Below are 24,497 nucleotides of genomic sequence, written 5' to 3' on the forward strand. Positions count from 1 at the left end.
GATAGCAACAAGTAAATTTTAATGCCTTGCATAATTTTGTTAGAATGAAATTAGAAGATATACTGTAATGTACCAGTATCTGTCATTATTTATTGAATTTCTCTTAACACCAACATTTCATGTATGAGAAAAAATTTCATGAAAAAAAACTTTGTTCCCAAAAATTTGAGCAAATTTAACTGTTTAATTAAATGTAATTAAATATTCGCATGCAAATTCCAGGTTTAAGCAGGTTTAATATATAGATATGTATATAGGCATACATAATATACAGATATATAACTAAGCAGGTATAATATACAGACATACATATAAATACTAAGCAGACAAAGTATACAGATTATATTAATCAGATATAATACATATATATACAGGTATAACAATAAAAAGGGGACTGATCAGTATTAATATTCTGATATTTATTATACTCTTAATTTTGTACAATTTAAAGGGTGGTGTAGAATAAGAAGTTAACTACATATCCATTGCATGGTAAATAATGAAATTTGTAACTAATTATATATATACGGCCTAAAGAAGCTTCAATAAGGACCACAGCAGTAGCAGATAGTATTGCATTAACAGGGAGAACTTTTACCTTCATTTCCTCAAAATACTAATTTTGCTTCTTACTCTTTTCTTCCACAGATCTCTTAAATTCAAATATCATGTCATATGCCAATTAATAATATATGTCAGATTAACAAAATATAAAAAAAAGGAAATTACCAAACTTTACATTAGAGAACCGTTTCAATACAAATCCAACCCAAAGATGCATGTGTTTTCCCAAAGCAGTTTTCTTTGCCTGCGTACAGATGGCACTCAACTCAGTTCCACTAGCTCTATATTGACTAGCTCCAGAACAGTGCCTCTTATTCACTCGGATATCACCACTCCTGGACACAAACTTCCAAATTCTTCTAAGCTAAACACTAAATTTTCAGAGGCCACTTTTTTGGAAATGTTTGAAAACTGGGTCCTATTATTTGGATGAAGAACTGTTTGTGTTAAGGCTATGTGCTCCCCAAATTTCATTCAAATTGGAGACCTGAACTTCTGGCCCTCTCCTTGTCATAGTTTAACATGTTACTTTTCCACATGGCAAACTGATAAAGCTACCAGAACCTGCATTAATTAGTAAGTAAAACTTGCGGCAATAAACAATATGAAGTGGTGAAAAAAATTAAAAATTTTTAAATTTATATTTTTAATTGGATAAATTATTTTTTGTATTTTTCGGAAATGGTTAACTGGACAGCCAAGTAGCTTATAAAGGAAGGTCAGGTCGTCTAAAAGTTTTATTCTAGAACACATAATAAAATGGTGGGGTTTCCAAAAGAATTTTTGAATCAACTGTGTCTTTATTTTACAAAAAAATTTAGCCATCCGACGAAATCCTATAATCAAAATTAAAAACTGGCAAAATTTGGCAATATTTTAAAATTTTCCTGAGTGACCCCTGTTGATGGATACTTTTTTTGTTATGTTATGAATATTAGTAATGGGTAATTGAAATAGTTACTATAGATGTTAAAACTACTTTATAAAAAGTATACAAAAGAAAAACAAAATACAGTAGAGCTCTGATTATCCGACTCAATTGGGGACTGGGTCAGATAACTGAAAAAAAACGGATAACCGAAAAGTATGAAAAAATACATTATTAGTATAGTATATTAGTATATCCCATGTAATTAGTATATCGCTATTAATCTACTTCGCATTGAATTTTCATCGCCTAACAAAATTTTTTAAAAATAATAATCATTGCTATTGTATCATTAAAAATTATTTCTTTATTTTGAACAAAATAAATACAAAAATAAAGAAAAAAATAGAAAATTAAGCCCGGTTTAAATACTTTCATGGTCGAGCCAGTGTTGCCAGCTAAAACATGCAAAAATTTAACAATAATAATATTAAAGTAGCCAAGACATAGCCAAATATTGTAGCGCCACATCACTAGTAGACATTTGAATTTGCTGACTAGAATACGATCGGTTAACCGATGCGACGGTTGATTGGGGGGGTCGGATAATCAATGCTCTACTGTACATCTAAAGCAAATGTTAAAATATGCAATTGAACACATTTAAATTATTAAGAATAAAATGTTTATTTAATAAACAAATTTTCCTTAACTTATAATGTTATTTTTGATTTACACAATATTTTATATTACTATAAAAATATCAAATCTATTACATTTCTAATCATCATTAGTTAAGATAGAGTTTACTAATTTTTTTTATTTGCATAATATATTTGGATCATTCAATACAAATAATTTTATAATTTAGTATAAAATTATAAAACTTTATTATGAATAATTAAAAATATTAAAAAAACTTACTTGAAAAAGAATATTTAGAAGATCAGTTGTCAAATTCTGATCAACACTCCAAACAAGATATTCATCTAAAGTTATTGCATCATCCTGTAATTCAAGATGTCTCAAGTTTTTACTTAGAATAAAGTTTTTAAACAAAATATATGTAATAAAACAATAATTTTAAATAATACTAAAAACATCTCCATATATTATTCAGATAAATTCTAAGAAAAAAAAATGTTTAATTTCTGTCAATGAAGGTTGCCCTTCATTGACAGAAATTATGTTGGAAATGCATTTTCATGTTGGAATGCATTTTCTTGGAACTTCACAAAGTATTGTAATAAAAATAAGCAATATTTTTTTTTTTGCATTTTATTGAAAGATGCAATTTTCATTGTCAGCTAAAATAGCTTTAAATTCTAATTGTACTATTTTTTAAAATCTTTTAGAATTACTTTCAGAATGTGTTGCTCAAAACATTTTAAAATAGATTTCATCCCAAGAAACTCACAGGAGGACTTTCTTCAGTTTGTTTTGCAAAAATTAAAGTTTAAATATTCCAACATTGATCAATTTGAAACAGTGCTAAGATATTTAAAATGTCAGATTACAGTAAAGTTGAAAAGCATCAGCATTTGTAAACTTCTAGCTAATACCTTTATTTATATTTTGGCTGTTTCATATTCAACAAGTAAAACTAATTATATGCCACAAATGAAGCTAAAATTTATCTAAATTCTCTTTTACAATAAATTTTAAAAGGAAACATTTTAATTTGTGGAAGGTTATCTGACATATTAATAGACTTTAAAATTTTCATAGAATGGAAAGTTTATTTTAAATAATTACTGTTCTTCTGATTGTTTGTAAAAAATTTTGTTTTTAAAATTACTTAGTTGCTTTACAAAATAATTATGAAGCAAGTATAAAGAAAAATGTTTTAAAAATTAGCAAAATTAAATAAAAACTTTACTATATTAATAATTTTTACCTTATTAACATCATGAATCTTCATAATTCCACTGACTATTTCATTAATTTCATCTTCATTTGCACAGAACTGAAAAATACAATTAAAATATTAATTAATCAGTAAGTAATTAAAATAAAACAAGCAAAAATTATTGTAACATTGTCACAATGCCAGGCTGCATTTTTAATCATATTCTTAATTTAAAATTTATGTTTTCCATCTCAAATTAGTAGTGTCTTTCCCTGTACATCATAGTTTATCTGATAACTGTCATGCTGATCAACTATGTAACTCAATTTAGGGGAAAATTTTTGAATTGAAATCAAATAACTTCCAGTCTAGACCAAAAGTTCATATATAGTTAATCAGACCCCTTGCCCCGTATCTGGTCTTGAATTTCATCTATCTAACACCATTCTTAAGATTAACAAAGGACAGATAGCACACAGACAGATAGATGACAGTGAGAATTTATAGGTATCCAATTTTTTCAAATTGTAGCCCAACAAATTCTTAGTTTAACTGAATTGGAAGATACCAGAAAAAATTTATTTAGAAAAATATTAACTATATAATTAAAGATTATTAATTTCTTCTTTAAATACTGTCAAATTTTTGTTAACAGAACAAAGAATTATGGAGGAAAAAAAACAGTTAAGGAAAACATCTTTCAATCAACACTCATTAAAACAGTATTATCCCTGATCAATACTAATTATAATATAAAATTATTTAAACATTAATCCACACAAATTTCAACAACAATTGTTTTGTTTATAAAAAGTACTTTTTTTACATTTATTTTTCTATTACCTTTTAAAATTAGTGTTTCAAAAATGTTATGCCAGAATCTTGACTTAACATACTACAGTGTGTCCCATCTAAAATCAGCCTCACATACTGGAAACAATATACTGTATTTACTCACATATAAGATGATCTCACATATAGGACAAGGTGTGACTTAAGATCAAAATAAAGAAAATTAGATTTATTAATACAATTCTAATTTTATATCAAATGCATGTAAATGCACACATTGTCCCTCAAAAATTATTGGCATTTTAAACTTTGAGGAAACATCTTATAAAATTGACAACATAATTTGTTCATGTAAAGCTAGACAATCCAGAACTTTTTTGCCAATTCTTAACAGTCAAATCCACTCTCCATTGATTAGACTTATGAGTTTTTCTGAATTCTGATTTCCGAATAATCATCTGTTTTCACCTGGAAATAAATTTAAACTTATATCGGGCTCCCATGTGATTTTGAAATTCAATTCAAAAGCTTTGCTTTTCCTATTGCTATTCATCTTTAGTCTTGACAATACACAAGAATGATTCAAACAACCCAGATAAAATACTTTTGTTTTTAAACACCATAGAGTGAGCATCTGGTAAAAAATGCAAATACATGGTTCACAAAAATTATTGCAAAAATGCAAAAAATCCTTTGCTCACATGAATAGGATGACCTAGGTTTTTGAAGCAGTGAAAAGTGAATAAAAACCTAATCTTATATGCAAGTAAATACAGTAAATAAATTTAAGCAAAAGACATTCATTAGAAACTATTTTAACATTATTTATGACTACAGAAACTTACAAAAAGATGTAAAAAGTAGTCCTTGTAGATCAATGTACCTTTGTGTACATATAATCATGCTCAGACTGACCTTATATAAAATACTGATGTTGATGGTGCTCAATGTTTCTGCAAGTGCTTTCCTTTAGTTTACATATAGTTCTGGGATTGATCTTGTACAATTTTTTTTAAATATCTCATATAAAATTTACATCACTAATATTTCATCATCTCAGTCAGGCAAATTTTATGTGAGACACTATATAACTTCTATTTGGATAAGGAACATAATCATCAAACATAATCTTAACTTTCACTATATTTACTTGAAAATATTAAGTATCAAAATACTAATTCATTTTTTAAAAACTCAGTTTTATCAATATTCATTTTTTAATTAAAAGATTACAATTAATAAACAGATGATAAACAGATGGTAAACAGATGGTAATCAGTTTAAAAATGCAACAATAAATATACTGATAATTTGATATTTTCCACAAATAAATTCAGTAAAAATATGTAGATACATAATAAATTTTTATATCCTAATATTTATTTAAATTTAAAAATTTATGTATACACTTTCACACACATTTATAGTTTCACGTACTAAAGACACAGAAGTAACAAATATTTTCATTTAAACCAGTAGTGCAAAACTTTTCAATTATGTATAAATCATAGTAGGCAGACCACATCCACCAGTGGCAAAATAAATAAAACTACAATACAAACATCAATAGTTGGATACAGGTTTGCACTGATTAATGGGCTGTTCTTGTACAGTTTTTGTCACATGTCTTACATCTAAAAAGTAACTAGTTTCCGACAAAGTCCTCCTGGGAGACACTTCCCCTTGGCAGATCTCCCATGTGTTATGTTTCATTAATCTTACAATCTTAAGCAGACCACAGATATTTTATATATTTCATGTATGCTAAAACTAAGCCTATTTCTATCATTTATAAGTAATGCTAAATATGTTTGCAGGCTGGATTAGGAGAGTTGTAGACAAAGATTTCTTTTTGTCTGTATCACGAGACCTATTAGAGAAAACAGATCTTTTTATATCAATTGGTATTCCAATCTGTTCACTATCATAAAGTATAGAATATTTAAAAAATCTAACACTTTTTTGCCAAAAAATAAAAAAACCAAACAACTATGCAATGTCCAGCTGTAAAGAGTCAAGTCCAAATGTTTATGGATTTCATTTTAATTATGATCATAATTTGGTTTGAGAACATTTTAATTTTGTTTAAGGATGAGAACTCCTGCACCTCCCATTTCTAATTACTAAAATGTCAAACATTATTACTTACACGAGTAACGTCATTTGTGAATTCATTTGTTACCAATCTGAAAATGGCATCTCTAATTAAGTGGTCTCCAAAATGAGTTAAAGAATTCTCTCTTATTATGTGTACAAATGTACTTTTTAGATTAGTTTTTGACTTACGACAAAACTTGGGAATCTAACCTGTTCATAAGTAGCAAAACACCTGTACAATAGATTTGTTAATTTGTAAAACAAATGAACATTTCAAATATTAAATCACTATAGTTTCAGATTGTTTAGATTTAGATATAAATTTTAGATATGTAATCTAAAATTTGTATCATTAAGTTTAGAAATATTTCATTAAATTGCTTCCGATTTATATTTTCATGTTATTTCACTCTTCAAAAAAGATATGTTTAATATTATTCTTCATATTATTGATTTGTTAAATCAAGACATCTTCATCCATTAGTTATGTTAGCTATATTAAGTTATAAAGTTTATCAACATTTAAAATTAGCTTCATTTTTGGTAAATTTTATATTTTTATTTTTAGAAGGCAGCCATGCAATAATAATTAAAGTTCATTAATTATGTTACAATTAATAGCAAAAATTATCATTAAAGTTTACTTAAATGAACTTAAAGTGTTAAAGAAAAACTTACAATTCCATTAAGTGATCTGTTTTCTTCTCGAACAAAAATAAGTGCTTTAACCATCTCATATACTTCTGATTTTGAAAGAATTCCATCTTGATCTTTATCAAATATCTTGAAGCAAACTGAAAACAATCACATATGAAACTTTACACTTTATTTTACAAATATTAATAAAATAATATCATGTATAAAGTTATTTCACTCTTAAATATTTAACATAGTCTCACATGAAAATCAAAATTAAGAAAATTTTATTATTACAGATTAGCCTAAATTTTCAATTTTTATTTATATAAATATCATAAATAAATTATATTTTTTAAATAAAGAAGCTTTATGAAAATGGCTTATTTATAAATAAAATTTAAATTCAAAATTAATTAGAGAAAAAATCATTTAAAAATAAAATTTTTTTAAATTTTAAATTGCATAAATCTGTAACAAAAGTTATGTATTTTTGACTATTTAATTTTGATATTAAGTAAATTACAAAAAATCATAAATCACACATCTTGCAAGACTCATAAGTAAAAAATCTTAATTCAGAATTTGTGAATATAATATAACATAAAAATTTTAAAGTTCTAATAATAAGAAATAGAAAATAATCTTAAAAAGAGCATTAACACAATTTATTCTAACAATCTATATATAAATGAGAATGTTTGTTTGTTCGCTATACACTCTTAGGCCATTCGACAATTGCTACAAAACTCAGCAATTAAGTTCACATACTTTCTAACTTAGACAAGGTTGTATAGTACATCCCACCCCAAATTATTGATTGGATTTTTATATATCAATTAATTTCTATCTACATTTGATTTGCTGGCTTTACATGTAGCACCATCTATTAGCAAAAAATTTAAGAAAATAATAAAGTAAATATAATTCTTACAAAAAAGGATATAATTTAAAAAATAAATTATATTGACTTAATTCTTGCAACAATGATATAGTGTGAAATAGAGATGTTATTAAGCCAGTGTTCTGCAACCTTTTTCTACTTGCAGCACACCCACAACTCAATATGGCACACCAAAATGTTATTCCCCTCAAAAACATGTGAAATGATACTATTTATAGAATTACGTAATGCCACTAAATTATTATTATTAAACAGACATCAAAACCTGTGAGCAAATTTATTTTACATATAATTTCATAGAATACATAAAAATGCATGGCTTGTAATAAAGTATAAACAAATATCATCTTATTTCATCAGTGCTGCAGCTGAGAATGAAATAAAAGCATAAGAAACACAACTGTGATAAAAATATATAAATAAAACTTGAAATTAACAGAATATGTAAAAGTTCACATCACACCTTTCACCATGTGACAGCACACCAGTTGCAAAACATTGTATTACACCATTACTGTGACAGGTAGAACATAATGGAGTGTAGTAGTATTTTGCTCCTGTACATTATACTTTTCCTGTCAGCAATAGAATTGTGCAGGTTACGTATCTAACTCTGTTCAGGGAAAAATTTTTGAACTGAAGTAACATTACTACCAGTTTTCACTAGAAGTTTGTATATAGTTAAGCCCTACCTCCTGCTCTTAAGCTTCCATACCTGGACTCGACTTTCAAAGTCGAGTCCAGGTATGGAAGCTTAAGAGCAGGAGGTAGGGCTTAACTATATACAAACTTCTAGTGAAAACTGGTAGTAATGTTACTTCAGTTCAAAAATTTTTCCCTGAACAGAGTTAGATACGTAACCTGCACAATTACAGCAACACAACACCTGAGTGATCTGCTGAGGAGGATGCATCTCAAGAAGACTTTTATGCAAAGCTTAGATGTTACTAATATGAAGAAAACCTGGAAAACTCCACAAGGCCAGTTAATTGGCAATGTGCGAACCTCTGACCAACTACCAGTGCTTAGTGGTTTTATCCACTCTGTTACTGGAGGGTACTTTTTGGGCTGCAATTTGAAAAAATTCTATATCTATAAATTCCCACCATTGTCTGCCTGTCTATCCTTCCATACCTGGACTCGACTTTCATCGAGTCCAGGTATGGAAGGATAGACAGGCAGACAATGGTGGGAATTTATAGATATAGAATTTTTTCAAATTGCAGCCCAAAAAGTACCCTCCAGTAACAGAGTGGATAAAACCACTAAGCACTGGTAGTTGGTCAGAGGTTCGCACATTGCCAATTAACTGGCCTTGTGGAGTTTTCCAGGTTTTCTTCATATTAGTAACATCTAAGCTTTGCATAAAAGTCTTCTTGAGATGCATCCTCCTCAGCAGATCACTCAGGTGTTGTGTTGCTGTAACTAAATAAACCAAACTAATTCTAATAATTTTTCCTTAAATGTGATATTTACAAGGACATACTTAACTACCATGAAACTTTGACACTCTGTCCCTCCTGATTTTATCTCCTCTTATTAACTCAAATCTATTGCCCCAAACTTCCTTCACTGATACTGCTTAAAGATGTTCTAATGTTCAGCCAAATTAATGTACTGTACATGCAACAATTTTCAGGCACAAAGTAGAGCTCAAAGTCCATTTCTGTGCCATTGTTCATTTTTCAAATTTATCATCATGGTGACATTGTTTCATTCAAAATTTCCTATAGTTGTAATCTTTATAATGTGCACTTTATTTACATGTTGAATCTTACAGTCAAATCTGCTTCCACTATTTTTATGCCACAAGTTTCAAATGTTTAGATGTTTTTGCTGAGGTTTACTTTTTCACCCTGGTTTCAGCAGATTTTTTTTGAGAGATCACATAAAAGCAATTATTCTCGCATTTTTAAAGATTTTTTTTTTATTTAAACAAGTCATATGAAGGTCTTTCAGATGTTAAGGTTAGCAATTTCGATCACCTTGCGGAGCGCCACCACAACCCATCCAACATGGATTACTTTCCAAATATTAATAGTAGACCAGTATTAATTAGTATAGTTGTTGACCATCCTCTCTTCCAGGAGAAGGTCAACTTCTACTTTTGGTTGAATTAACTTCAACCTCTTTTTTGCAACAGTAGCTTTTTCCTATCAAACCTAGCAACATAGTGGCATTTGAATAGGAAAATGACATAATACAAGGTTACCTGCAAGCACAAAATATCTTTTAAATGGTTTTCAACAGTGTCAAGTTTAAATACTTGGTCCAATTTTTTGCAAAATTTTATTCGTTGGCAGATTACTATTTGATATTTGGCTGTGAATAAAATAGTTTGTCAGTGCTAACATTAGAAAAAATATATATCATATCTTAAAAAATTTAAGGTATCATATTTTCAATTCATGTTTACTTGACCAATGAAATTCTGCCATTTCATACCATTTGAGTATTGTGATAAACATGACATTGGTAAGCTAAAATAATCACTGTTTATAGAGTTTTCATTTTAATATTTGTTGTATTATAGTATTTGATTTATATATAACTACAAAGGTTATCTTATGTAAGGATTTACATAAAGTGACCAATCTAACACATTTTTAAAATTCTTTATTTCTCTACTATACATAATTTAAAGAATTTTTAAATGTGTTAGATTGGTCACTTACAAGGGAACTGTCGGAGTGTCATCTAATAGATTTTAATAAAATTTAGTTAATAATTACGTTAAAAGTATACAAACTCTATGACAAATTTCTAGAATTCACTAAAAGTGTTAATCAGAGTTATTAGCAATCAAATGTCGTACTATTTTATAGTGGTTTAACACAAATATGCAAATTTTTAGAAGTGAAAGGGTCGCGGAGGAAGACGGCGATATTACATTTAGAATAAATGCTGGAATTTTCGGAAATGGGAGAAGAATTAATAAAATTTAGTTTAATTACGTTAAAAGTATACAAACTCTATATCAAATTTGTAATGTTTACTAAAAGTGTTAATCAGGATTAATAGCAATCAAATGTCGTACTATTTTATAGTAGTTTAACACAAATATGAAAATTTTTAGTAGTGAAAGGGTCGCGGAGGAAGATACAGTAATATCTCGATTTTTGTTGACTTTGGTTTTCGTCATTTTGTGCAAAAAATTTGCCTCGGATTTCGTCGGAGTGCCACATGATTTCGTTGCTAATTTTGCGAAAACAAAGAGCGACCTACGCATTTTTCTGCTCACAAGTCATCGTGGCGGTGTTTTTTGCTGTATGAGCATTACTCCGCGCGTCTAGCCAAACAATTCCATTGCTTCCATTCTTTTTAGTTCCATCGTGGGAAGTTTCCAGAGCCAGTAGCCCTTCGAAGAAGGCCAGGAACACGATCGAGTTGAAGGAAATCATTAAAAAATACGTGACCGGCATTAAGATTGCTGAAATCGGTCGCATGTACTGTACGGGAAGTCGGCATCCACGATAAGTTTCGTTGTGGCGAAAAAGGGAGGCTAATGTAGCGAAAGGCGTAAATGTGCTAATGAAACAGAGACCGCAAAGAATTGAAGAGACCGAACAGTTATTATTAATTTCGATCAATCAGAAACAGTTAGATGGCGATTCTGTTTCGGAGACCATTGTGTTAGTTTTTTATACTCATTTTATATTAATTTCTTAATTTTTTTAGTATTAAACACTACGAAAACAGAGGTATCACTGTATTACATTTACAGAGTGGAAGAAGGAATGACTCAAATAGGAAACTCAATAACTCAATAAGGAAACTGCAAATAAATATTATAAAAGATTAGATATATATACTAGTTTAACAATGAAATTTAATATAAAAGTATTGATAGAATAAATATAAAGAAAACAATCGAAACGTAATAAATAAATACATTTTAATAGATATATTTAAAAGTTATTATATTCACAAATTATTAGATGGGCAACTATTTACATGATATTTTTCAACAAAGCAAAATAAACAAAGAATCTGTTGGCATCGTGCACATTTAACAAATCGAAGATTTTCGCAATTACTCTCGACACAATTTAAACTGTCAGTGTTTAAAAAAGAAAAACAAACTTGTTTTACATTTAAGAATTGACACCTTTCATTTATGAGTCCAGAAGCGAACCATGCATGTTTAATCAAATTATTAAATATTGGCGCAGATAATTGATGATGAAGAATCGAATGTAATTTTATAATGCCATTTCTAGTTGTCCAAAACAATTTCATCGAAGAATCATTACAGAATAATTGTATAGCATTTAAAATTTCTTTAGCTAAAAGTTTTAATTGTCTATGAAATCCGACATCTAAAGGTTGGCATATAGACGTACACTTTGGTGGAATAATTAATATTTCGCATGAATTTCGATTTGTAGATGTTTGAAATACTGTATTATAAATATTAATATTTGTTTGTCCACTCCACGAGTCAATTATTAATAAAGAGTTTTCTGTTATATTTGGAGATAATACGTCTTTTACATAGTTTGTAATAATTGCTGTAGATAATTTGCCAGATGAGCTAGCTGTAACAGTTACGTTTGGGGCATTGAACAGCGATGCTTGAACTCTAGGTCCAAAGGTTCCAGAGCCTCTTGTAAGCAAATAAATACATTACCTACAACTTGTCCGTTAGCATTAACTAAATATTGAACAGTGTAGGAATGCGTAACTTTATTACTTGGAGAATGTGCAAATCCAATAGTGTTTTTTTCTCCTTTATATGAAAGTGTTCTTGGTGAAATCATTTCGTATGAAAAACCACACTGATCCGTATTGAATATGAAGTTACGCGAATAAGATGGCAATAAATTTTTTACTGTTGTTTGAAATTGCGCAGCTTTTACTAAAATATCCTTTTCGTTCGCTATTTCTGTTTTATTTACAAGTTTTGTAATCTTTCGAGATACTAATCTATATTCTTTTTTAAATTTTGCAACCCAAGAATCACTAGCTGTAAATTTAATTGAACTATTCAGTTGAAGAAATTTCTGTAATGCCCATATTTTTAATTGATTTCCTTTAACAATTTTATAGCTGCCTCGAGCTTCGTCAAACATTTGTTTAGTATGTTCTTTAATGATTTTTAACGTTTCAATTCTATGCTTTCAAGATTTAAATTGTTTTTCCCATTTATATAAATCACTAAAACGTTTTAATTCTTTAGCTCCTTTCCGCTGTAATGTGTGTAATTTCCATTTTGGATGTTTCTTATGCAAGTTAAGAATTTCTTCTTTTCGTTTTGTTGAGATTATATTCTTATCGAATTTTTCATCATCTGAATATCCTGATTCGCAGTCAGTGTCTGCGTTATCAATTTCTTTCTCTAGAAGCAGACGTGTTATTTTATTATCTGAAATAGGCCTATCTATAATCAAATTATTATTTTCCATCTGACAAAACTCTTCGTTATCTCTACTTACATAACTACTTAAAATATCGCTAAATGCATTAAAAAGCAGTTTGGCTACCTGTTTATCAACGTCTGAAATATTAGGCCTACAAATATTTTCTGTAGGCCAAACATTATCACATAAACGTTTAAATTCTGCTATAATGTTTTGAATATTTACATTTAATTCTCCCATTTTCGAAAACTACAATTCATTCATAAATGTAATAGCGCCGTCTTCCTCCGTGACCGTTTCACTACTAAAAATTTGCATGTTCGTGTTAACACTTTTAGTAAACATTACAAATTTGATATAGAGTTTGTATACTTTTAACATAATTAAACTAAATTTTATTAATTCTTCTCCCATTTCCGAAAATTCCAGCATTTATTCTAAATGTAATATCGCCGTCTTCCTCCGCGACCCTTTCACTTCTAAAAATTTGCATATTTGTGTTAAACCACTATAAAATAGTACGACATTTGATTGCTAATAACTCTGATTAACACTTTTAGTGAATTCTAGAAATTTGTCATAGAGTTTGTATACTTTTAACGTAATTATTAACTAAATTTTATTAAAATCTATTAGATGACACTCCGACAGTTCCCTTGTTAGTGTGATAAACCCTTACATAAGATAACGTTTGTAGTTATATAAATCAAATACTATAATATAATATAACAGAAGGGTTAGAAGTACAAAATAATCTAATACTCTTAATCTTTGCTGTTATTTTTTGCCTGGGAAACACTGGGCTCATCTGCTAGTATTTGCTATTTGATTATGCCTTACTTTTTTCCCAGGCAATGCTGAGCATACTTGTTAGTTACATATAATTTATGAACATCATCATTATTGAATTGTAAAACTTTCTTAACAAATACATGAAGTTAGTATAAATTTATCTAATTGTGCACTTTTTTTTAACCATAACATTGATTTTATATATGAAATATTAAATTATATATGAAACCTCTCCTTACTTAAAATTCCCATTGTAGACAAACAATCATCATCATTTATCAAAAATTTAATTCAATCAAAAAATAGGTTAGCTGATTTTTGTCATCAAACATAAGCAGTAAATTCATAATTACTTACTTACTACATTTTACTTTACACTTACTTATTACAGCATAAGCATAATTACTTGGATAAAATTGCCTTCAAACATTGTTATATAAATCTTGCAAATATCATTACTAAATATCTCCCTTAATATCTGAATTTATAAAATTAATGTGTGTTACACATTTTAGCATAAAATATGTGTTAATAAAATGAATTTTTTTCTTAAAAAAAATATACTTTGGCAATTGATCTGTCAAAGAATTTTATTTCTCTATGGTACAATGGTTTACAAAATGCATTTTGTAAAGTGTTATTGTATTATTACATATGAGATGTAATTTCAATCAAGATTGCGTATGAGATTATTACATATGAGATGTAATTTCAATCATCATATTATTAATTAACCTTGGACCAAATATCAAATAAATATACAAGGTTATTTTAGATTATTTAAAAATCATAAAAATTTCAATTGGTAGAAAATTCCATAGCTTTCCTAAATAAAATTCCCTAATATTCTCTGATTTTCCAGAAAAATATAAAATATCCCCATTTTCTAGATTACTAAGCTGAATTACCACTCTGTAATATATGTTAATTTGGTTAAAGTTTACCTAGGGGACCCCAATGGCCGCGCTTCCGGTAATCTCGACAGCATGTGATATTAGAAATTCATTGTAGGTGGCGCAATTTTCAAATTACATTATCGTATGCAAATTTCTTTTTTTGCATGGCAGTAAGACTCCTGTGTGTGTTATTTTGACTAGTTAAACATTTATGAAGAAAAAGTGTTACTTTCTGTTATTTTTAATAGTAAATAGGTAAGTTTCTATTCGTTCTAGTTCTAATGTTGAAATGTGAAGCAAATTTAATAATTTTCTCATAATAATATCTGTTCATAGAAGTATTTTTTTGTGAGATAATGGCTATTGCTGACATTAATTTGGAAAAATTTTGGAATAATTGTACTTCTGGACAATTCTCTCGATTAATGTACTCTGGATTCGATGATTTAGCGACAGATAAGAAAATACCGAGTGATGTGAAATTTGCAATATTCTTGAATTTGCAACATGTAGAAGAAGAATTGTCCGAATCCTATTTGTATTCTTTTATGTATAAAAAATATCACAAATGGCAATTGAAATCAGCAGGGGAACGTTTTGAAATTTGGTTAATGTTACCTTAGGTGCCAATATGGCGGTTCGTCTGATTACAGCAAGGAAACAATGGGACGCACGTTCTACCCTAACCTATTCTAATAATTTGGTTGCTAATAATTATGGTAATTTATTAGAATAGGTTAGGTTAGGTTAGAACATGCATCCCACTGTTTCCTTGCTGGAATCAGAGACAAACTGCCATCTTGGCACCTAAGGTAACATTAACCTCAAATTTTTATAAAACATTTGAGGTTTATTCATCTCGGGTCTGGAATTGAGCCGAAATGGAAAGAACCGGAGTCTGTTCCAGCTGCTCCACAAAGAGATGAGTGTAAGAAGGTAAAAAAACAAAAATAGATTCACGTGTTGAAATTAAAAAACGTGTAAAAATATCATGTAAAAAGAGAAAAATTAGTGATAAGGATTGTAAATCCAATAAAAGTGAGAAAAAACGAAAAGGAAATGTAAAAAAGTGTCAAACACGTGAGTAAAGATTTGTTTTATTTTATAGTTAGTGAAACTTGTAAAATAATCTTGAAACATTTATTATTTACTGATGTAATAATTATTTTTTCAATAAATTCTAAATACTAACTAATTTGCATAAGTTTTTAAACATAGTACACGTGCGTAGTACAGTAAACAAAATGGCAACCGGAAGCACGGCCATTGGGGTTCCTAGGTAAACTTTAACCGTTAATTTCTACTTACATAATGTTTATTTTACATGCTTTTATAATATATTTTTAAAAATACAATATAAAATTCTTACTGTTTCCTTTAAAATTAAAGGTAAAATTCAATTTTATAACAACCACTTACATTTTTGTCTTTCAGTTAATGGACCTCTGCAACATGCCGATATACCACAGGCCATTTCTTTAAAATCTATATGCCCATCTTGATTTTCATCAAATGCATTAAAAATTCCTGTAACAAATGTTTTTCAGTTATAAAGCACTAAACTGTATATATGAAGAATGATACTTTATTGATCATTAAGTCAAAAGTATGCTGAAGAACATATCATTTATTATTTTTAAATATTATTTACTTTAAAATAAAAAATAGACAGCACAAACTCCATAAGAGAATATTTTATCTTAAATACTTTTCTGATAAATGCACTTATATTTTATTATTGCTTGGATTTTAAAAAATCAAATCTATCTGCATTAATATTACTTACTTTGTCTATATTTTAATGAATGCGTACATATATTTTTTCATCTTTTAATAATTTAGCAAAAAATTACTGTTTTTTCTATTATTCTGAGGCCATACAATTCTTATTAAGCACACAACTATTACTTCAAGTTAATGTATGAATTATTTCCATCGTATTTTTAAAAAATTAACTTGATAACTATGTTCATTAACTAATTCATGTTATAAATAATGAATAAAACTTAATTTATTAAATCAATAACTTAAAAACTCTGCTTTATTGGAACTCTGTTATTTAAAGTAAATCAGTGAGTTCAAATAAAGCAAATTTTTAAGTTATTCACACTACTTTTAAAATATGACTTTGAATTAATTGTAAGTAATTTTCATTACTATTAGTTATATTTTAATAATATAAATTATTAAACTAGATAAATATAAAATGATAAAACTTAGTAAACAAATAAAAAACAAATATTAAATTGCTATCTTACCTTCACATAACAGAGATGGAACTGGTGGTGATAATAATGGATTCAATGTTTCTAAGTCAAATTTTCCAGTTCTAGATTGTGTTTTTAAGACCCAATATCTCTTTTCCAGCTCAATTATATCAGTTTCTTCCACTGAAAAATAAATTACAACCATTACCGTTACATAAATAATATTTGCCACTCGATCGTTTGTTATCCAATCTTAAGTTAATTTAGCTAGAAATATTTGACTCTATAAACAATGCCTACATTTGTGATACACTAATCCAATGTTAACTTGATGAACTTGTGACTATAAAACTATTTTTGGAACCATATAAAAAAATTTCTAACAAATATTCTATTTTTGCTTAATAACTATATATTGCAATATGTAAATAGTAACTATTTCTTGCTTTTGTGTTCTGCATTCACTGAAGATTTATAAGATGAATACTCTTTTTCAAAAGAATTTTTTATTCATTACTCTTGTAATTTCAAGAGAATAAAATAATAATTATAAATAAATATAATTAATGTTTAATTTGCATTTATTTTGTGAACATTGATTATATTTAATTTAACACTTCTAAAATATAAATAACTTTTTCCTTTAAAATTTACTGATAATTAACATTTGATTACCTTAATATATGATTTCAGAAAATTGCAATTAAATTTCTGAAATACTAAAACTTAATATTTTTATAGCATCTTAGATTATTAAATAAATCTCAACTTTATTTAAATAGAAACTCAATTTTAAAGATAAAAACTGCTTTAATTACGATAAAATATATTTTTTTATTCTAATTACAAATTCATTAAAAATCTACATATCATTATATAAAATGAAATTAACTTACAATGTGTGACTCCTGCTAATGTTTGGTAAAAAGTTGGCGTTTCTAAATCATTGGACAAACTCACAGTAGAAATATCACTGAGCAACCATCTTGTCAATGTTGTTGCATCTTTATTTATTAATAACCAATCACGAAATTCTTCAAATGTTACTCTTTCACTCTGGAAATATATAAAGGCAATATTCAGTTAGATATAACATCATTTATAACTAATTAAAAACAATATCAAATTATCACATCAACGATTCCAATAATAATTAAAAAAAAGATATGCATATATAGTTTAACCATTTTGAAATATTCATTAAATAATCCAATTAATAATCCAAATTAAACTGAACAGAATTTATAAAAAGTTACATATTGTAATGTCATATCAAACCTTGATTTTGCATTTTTTGAACATCTAAAGCATAGATGTTATACTATTGCAATTTCCATTAAAAACTAGTTTAAACAACAACAACACAACATTTTAACAGATTTAGAAAGTATGTCTTTTCTTCATTTAAACTTACCATAAAATTATAAATTATATAATATAGAAGAAATCAGTTAATACAATATTCAAATTTCAACAACGTGAAATCAGAATTAGTTTTGAAATCTTTCTTATTAATACATGTAATGACTAGAACTTAATTTTAGTTAGCTTTTAGAAACAAAATGTAGTCAATACTTATAAATATAAAAATATTATGAAGTATTTTTATTCAAACATTTACCTCAATAAAACAATCAGCAACAGCCTCAGGAACAAATCCTCCATCACAGGATTGAACCAATTTAACCATTTCTTCTTTAACAACATATGCTCCAGATTCATTAGCACACAAATTGAATATAACTATAAAAATATATTATTATTATAAATTTAGTCAATTTGAAAAAAATATCAATATATATCTATAAACAAACTAGACACTGTAACATAATGTATCAAAAAAAATTTAATAAAAATATATGAGGTTATAAAAATAATGGGTTTTTTTTAATATTTATTATAAGTAATGTTTTAATATGATGAATAATAATTTGAATATTCATTTTACTATTACTATTATTATTATCATCATCATTTACATATCAGAAACAGGTGTATCATTTGCAATGGCACAACATTTATGATATATAAATGAATTTATTTATGGCATTTATGTCCTATTATTATGTAAGAAATAAAACATTTTATGTAATCTCTTGATTAATATACAGAAATTTTTATTACAATATTGTATTTGTAATATTTATTTTAACAAATATTAACTATTTCCATACTTTCTATGTTAACATTCTATTCTAAAAATTATATTTAAATTGCTCAAACAATTTTATTCATTCATTTTTATTTATTCCAATACAAGTATACTTCGACTTACGTCGTTCCCGATTATATGTCATTTGTCAAAAAAGTATATAGAAAAATAAAAATCAAGTTTAAGTCATTTTATTCGACTTTACATCCGTCCGCCACAAATATTGAAGTCGTAATATCACTAGAAAAGCATTAAAAGCACATAAAATCATATTAAAATATGTACATTTACAGTAAATGTTAATATAATCATCATAAATCCTAGAGAACAAAACATGAAAACATCTGTGTTTCTGTGTTGTCGTCTTATTTAGCAGTCTTTAAGTGCTCATTATTGGCGTTTTCCACCGTAGTTTCGACTTACGTTGTAACTACACAAGTAAATTCGACTTACATCATTTTTTGACTTACGTTGCCTCTCCTGGAACCAATTACCAATGTAAGGCAAGGTATACCTGTATACAGTTGAAACAAAAAGTTTGTTTGGGTATTTACATAATTGCTTGTTTGTGTTACCTGTATCGTTATTTCTCTCTAAAAACTAAATGAACTTTTGGTTCAACCCTATACAATTGATTTAAGTGCTCATTTTATTATTCTGTTCATATTCCATAGAAATCATAACATTATTCAGCAATTCATGCTATCTATTGTAGTTTCACTTTAAAAACAGAAAAGTAGAATTAATCAAATTATATAACATGTTTGAGTAATAAAACAAAGATTAACTGTTTTTGCTAACAAAAATTTTTTATTACAATTTATGCTTCAGCTTTGATCAAGGGAATGGTATCAATTGTTCCAGAGTTTACAAACTACTTGGTTATATTTTTCAAAACTCTTTGTCAAAGAAAAAAAAAAATATCAATATAATATTTGAGTTTCTTTGAAAAATGGTTCCAGTTGGATGCTAAAGACTTGAAGAATGCTAATTTTCAGCATAAAAATGAAGTTTTGATAAAAGTTGCAATTATATTTAAATTACTATTTTCTGCACAATCTTGTTTTTTTATACCATATAAAAATTTATTTACATTGTAATGACATCAACTGCTTTATTAGTGATATTTACATTTTTAAGCCATCAAATAAAGTTAAATCCAAAAGGAAATACTTCAGATTCTGAATATACTCAAATCTTTATAATTATAAAGTATTTCAAATGAACTAGTTAAATTCTACTATTTCAACAATAATATATTTTTAAAGCAAATATGAAAAATGAAACCACAAAACCACATCTATCAATTTCTAACCATTCAGAACCTTTTAAATATATATGTATATGTAGATATATTCTTTTTAAAAGGCCAAACTGACATTGGATCCATCCAAGACTATCTAAAGCAAATTCTTTCATTTAAGACTTGAAACATCTTTATTAAATAATAAAAGTAAATCAAATGCTGTAGAATGATTAAAAAACTAAAGGTCACAACTTCATTTTTCTTATTCTAAAATTTAGTTTTATCTGTTGACATTTTGCAATTTTGTTTTGTGTCTCATAACTGCTCAATGTCTCCTTTGACATTTCTTTAAAGAATAGAATGATCCATATAGTATTATATAAAGCAGTGGTTACATTTTGCAATTTTCAGCCTTGCAGACAACTTAGATGGTTAGTCCCACTAACTAGTAAACCCCTCTGAATACTGAATGAATGCAACTGCAACTAAAAACAAAAAGTTTGTTGTCCTTGCACTGATTGTAAGTGTGCAGTCAATTAACAAATGTTTACTTCATCCTAACTATTTAAAATGATGGCAAAGTAAAACACCAACTTGGAATTACAATTTTAATAGATTTGATCCATAATCAAAAATGTCTGTGGAGAATTTCTTCACTAAAATTAGTGTTTTTCTATCTAATAAAAAAATAAGACATTGAGTAAATTATAGAAAAGGTTCCAGGCCATGATCCCCTCACATAAACATGAAGTAAGATTTATTTTAAAATGTTAACAATTTCAAAATCTTTACTAATGAAAGGAAGTCAGTCAGAGGTTTAGACTAATTTTGATCTGCTGTAAACAATAAAACAAAAAAAAACACTGAATTTTTCTTATATGCAAGTGACTATATCATTGTGTATTAAGAAGAAATGTTTAGAATCTCACAAGAAGCCACTGAATGAATTCTCTCCTTTGGTTTCTCAAATGAGACATCTACATTTATATGCTCTGACAGCAGAGTAGTTCAGCTATTAATATTCAAATAATCAAAATAAAAACCCCCTTATATAAGTGATACATTAGTACTCATTCAAGAAAGCAAAAATATACATATTCAATTCCATTAAATTTCCTGTACACTTTTGCTTTCTTGAATTAAAAGTCACTCTGAACTCATGACAACAATCAAGCGGGGTTATCAGCAAAATTTGCATTTCAAAATTCTATAACTAATTAGTAATATAGAAGTTTGACTGCATTTAAAACATATAAGATTAATCAGTTTTTAAATGGCTACAGTGATCTCAAAGACTATTTATATAGATTTCAAAAATCTTTGTCATGATAAGAGCTCCATACAGGATAGTTCCCATGTATTAAACACAGTTCAATGCTCTCTGTATTTTTATATTTCAAATTTTTGAACAAACTTGCATAAATAATATTAATTAATGAGCAGATGAATACTCATCTAAGAAATGTTACAAGCTATAGAAGTTATTAATTTTTTACTCTGAACAGTGTCAACAATAGCTCTATTACTAACACTCAAACATGAGTTTTTCACTTGCATATGCAGAATAAAATAAATTTATCTAATTTTAATTACACTTCAACTGTTTCTGTTTATTATTTCAGTTTTAACTCTATAATGCAATTTTACAATCCATCATACACATTTTATTCTATTGTTATCTTCATTTGTTAGTTAACTTGCTTAATACATTGTGAAACATAAATGTATTAAGCAAGTTGTGCAATAGAAAAAAAATGCATACAAAGTTTTTCTAGATCTAAATTATTAAGAATCAATTGTTTTTCTTCAACATTCATTAAAATAAAAATCAGTTATTGATCCAATTATTATTGCCTCTTCTTTCTAAATATCCAATTAACCTATTGATTCTCAGTAAATCACTTATATCACTTAGATACAAAGCCTTTTCCTGAGTGCATCATTTGACAGTCTATCCTTTAGAGCAGTGATTCCCAAAGTGGGCAATCAGTAAATCTAGGGGTGAAAAGAAGCAAATGGGTGGCAGGGGGCACTGAATGCAGGGGTCAGTAACAACCTTTCCCATTTCTATGATAAAATGTGTAAAAAGAAACATTGCATTTAATGGTCTCCAGATGTGGAGAACAATGTATGGAAAGGACACAAAGTGTAAGATTCATAGAAAAGTTTTTCTAAGAACATTTTTAAGTCTTTCTCACACAAGGGAAAATGGTGGCTTGAAAAAGTTTGAAAATCACTGCTTTAGAGACAACCACACATCCAGCAAGCTATTTCATTTCTGTTCTATCCAGATTTGCTACCTGTGTTTATTTGAAGGCCAAGTTTCACTTCCATATATGAAGTGTGCAATGCCAAATGTTGTAAATGCCAAAAAAGAAACTTTTCAGGAGGTAAAAAACACTTTTCTAATAAATGAATTCATTATAATTCTCAAACACAAGACTGTGTTACTAGTTGTCGTGGTCAGGATCGCGAGACAGGTGATTCCCGCCCTTTTGTGTTATAACGTATTTCTGTAAATTCAAATTGATAGCCTTTGGAGAGGAGTCCATTGGAGAACAACCGTTAAAACGACTGTTAAGATAATGGCCATTGGGTTTAAATCAAAGAGCAGCAATTGGTCGATGAAAGCATACGTTGAACTGGTGAGCCAGAGACTTCGCAGCACTGATTGGAGGATGGCCATGGACTCTGACAAGTATAAAAGGAGCAACTTTCGGCGAGGAAAAGGTTCCCTTTTGAAAGCTGAAGGCGAAGGTTCCCTGTTCGAATCCCGAAAAGTGTGGACTCATGTTGGACTATGACATACTTGCTGTTGTATAGGACTCGAGGGTTCTACGATTGATACGTTCGTGCAGCGGAAGTCATAAGGTGCTCTTCCAACGGACCTGTTACGGAATTATTGTCAGTTATAACTTTGATTTGGTGCTTACGTAGAAATCTAGTCTGTAAACGTTGATTTATTTTGTGTCATCGAGCATTATTGTGTATTTATTTTCTGTATTTTTGTTTTGTCAATATAAACGTTTGTGAATTGTCAACCCAATTTGGTGTTTGAACTTGGCATTTATTCATCTTATTAATAAGATGAATAAACACCAATTGTTTTAATAGTAACACAGTCTTGTGTTTGAGAATTATAGAAAATTATAAAGCATGGTTTCGGAAAATTGACATCAAATGAATTCATTTCAATTTTACAATAAAATGGTAAAAAGCTCACTAGGTTACAAATTCTCTGCAATATCGAAATGATGTAACATTTTAAGTGCCAAAAATCACGTGACTTGCACTCTGCTTTAAACGTTATATCTTCACATAAATTCATCTTCAAAACACAGCCACTTACAGTGCTAATATTGCTGCAACATTCTTTTGCAACAGAAAACATTGCATTTAGAATTCCATTTTTCAATAAAACATATTTAGAGAAAAATGGCATTTACAAAGTTATGGCATTGCACCCTTCAACCATATATCCAGATACAGGTAGATACGGTCCTTGAAAATACCACGTTGTGGGAAATCACGTTATAGGAGACACCAACTTAATACAAAAACTGGGATTGTTCTAAAAAGAGAAAAACTGCCTTTTGTGGTGTAACATTTTCATCATTTTTTAAATTTAGGTACATAAAGAGCTTAAATAAAATTCAACGTTATATAAAACTAAAAAGATTATGATTTCAAGTCAAAATCAAAAAGAAACATAATGTTATGCTCACAAATTCAGTCCTCATCGTCACTTATTATAGTTGTTCGAGAATGTTTGACTGGCCTTATTTCAAGATCTCAGCTTGTTTCATCAAGTTCCACTGCACTTATGTGATCCGTTGCGAATTTTTCTGTTATGTGAAAGATAATTCGTTTCTAAATACCCTAAACCATGTTGTAAGAAAATTTCCATGTTTTTCCAACTGCATTGGAGCAAAAACACGTAAAGGTACTGCGTTGTAGGAGGGCTACCTGTATATATATAAATATATATATGTGAGTGTGTGTGTGGGGGGAGTTAGACAAGTACAGTAATACCCCGAACTTACGCAATAGGTGGGACCGAGCGATAACTGCGTAAGTTGAATTCGCGTAAGTTAGGGTACAATTTCGTATATAAATACATACAAATTATTTTTA

The 24,497-nt window shown here is 28.1% G+C and overlaps 1 protein-coding gene across 1 annotated transcript in view; it reads right to left on the bottom strand.

Annotated features, from left to right (window-relative positions):
* The window catches only part of Usp32 (Ubiquitin specific protease 32), a 99,409-nt gene that overhangs the window by 50,823 nt on the left and 24,089 nt on the right, over positions 1–24,497 (bottom strand). Inside the window, exons 4-10 of the mRNA XM_067277936.1 lie at positions 18,587–18,708; positions 17,862–18,021; positions 17,017–17,148; positions 16,178–16,285; positions 6,849–6,964; positions 3,330–3,398; positions 2,357–2,440 (exon numbers count right to left, since the gene is read on the bottom strand). Of these exons, the coding sequence (XP_067134037.1) occupies positions 2,357–2,440; positions 3,330–3,398; positions 6,849–6,964; positions 16,178–16,285; positions 17,017–17,148; positions 17,862–18,021; positions 18,587–18,708 (791 nt within the window). The remainder of the gene's footprint in view (positions 1–2,356; positions 2,441–3,329; positions 3,399–6,848; positions 6,965–16,177; positions 16,286–17,016; positions 17,149–17,861; positions 18,022–18,586; positions 18,709–24,497) is intronic.

Source organism: Centruroides vittatus, unplaced genomic scaffold, assembly GCF_030686945.1.
Source record: "Centruroides vittatus isolate TY-2023 unplaced genomic scaffold, ASM3068694v2 contig_1168, whole genome shotgun sequence".
Lineage (NCBI taxonomy): Eukaryota > Metazoa > Arthropoda > Arachnida > Scorpiones > Buthidae > Centruroides > Centruroides vittatus.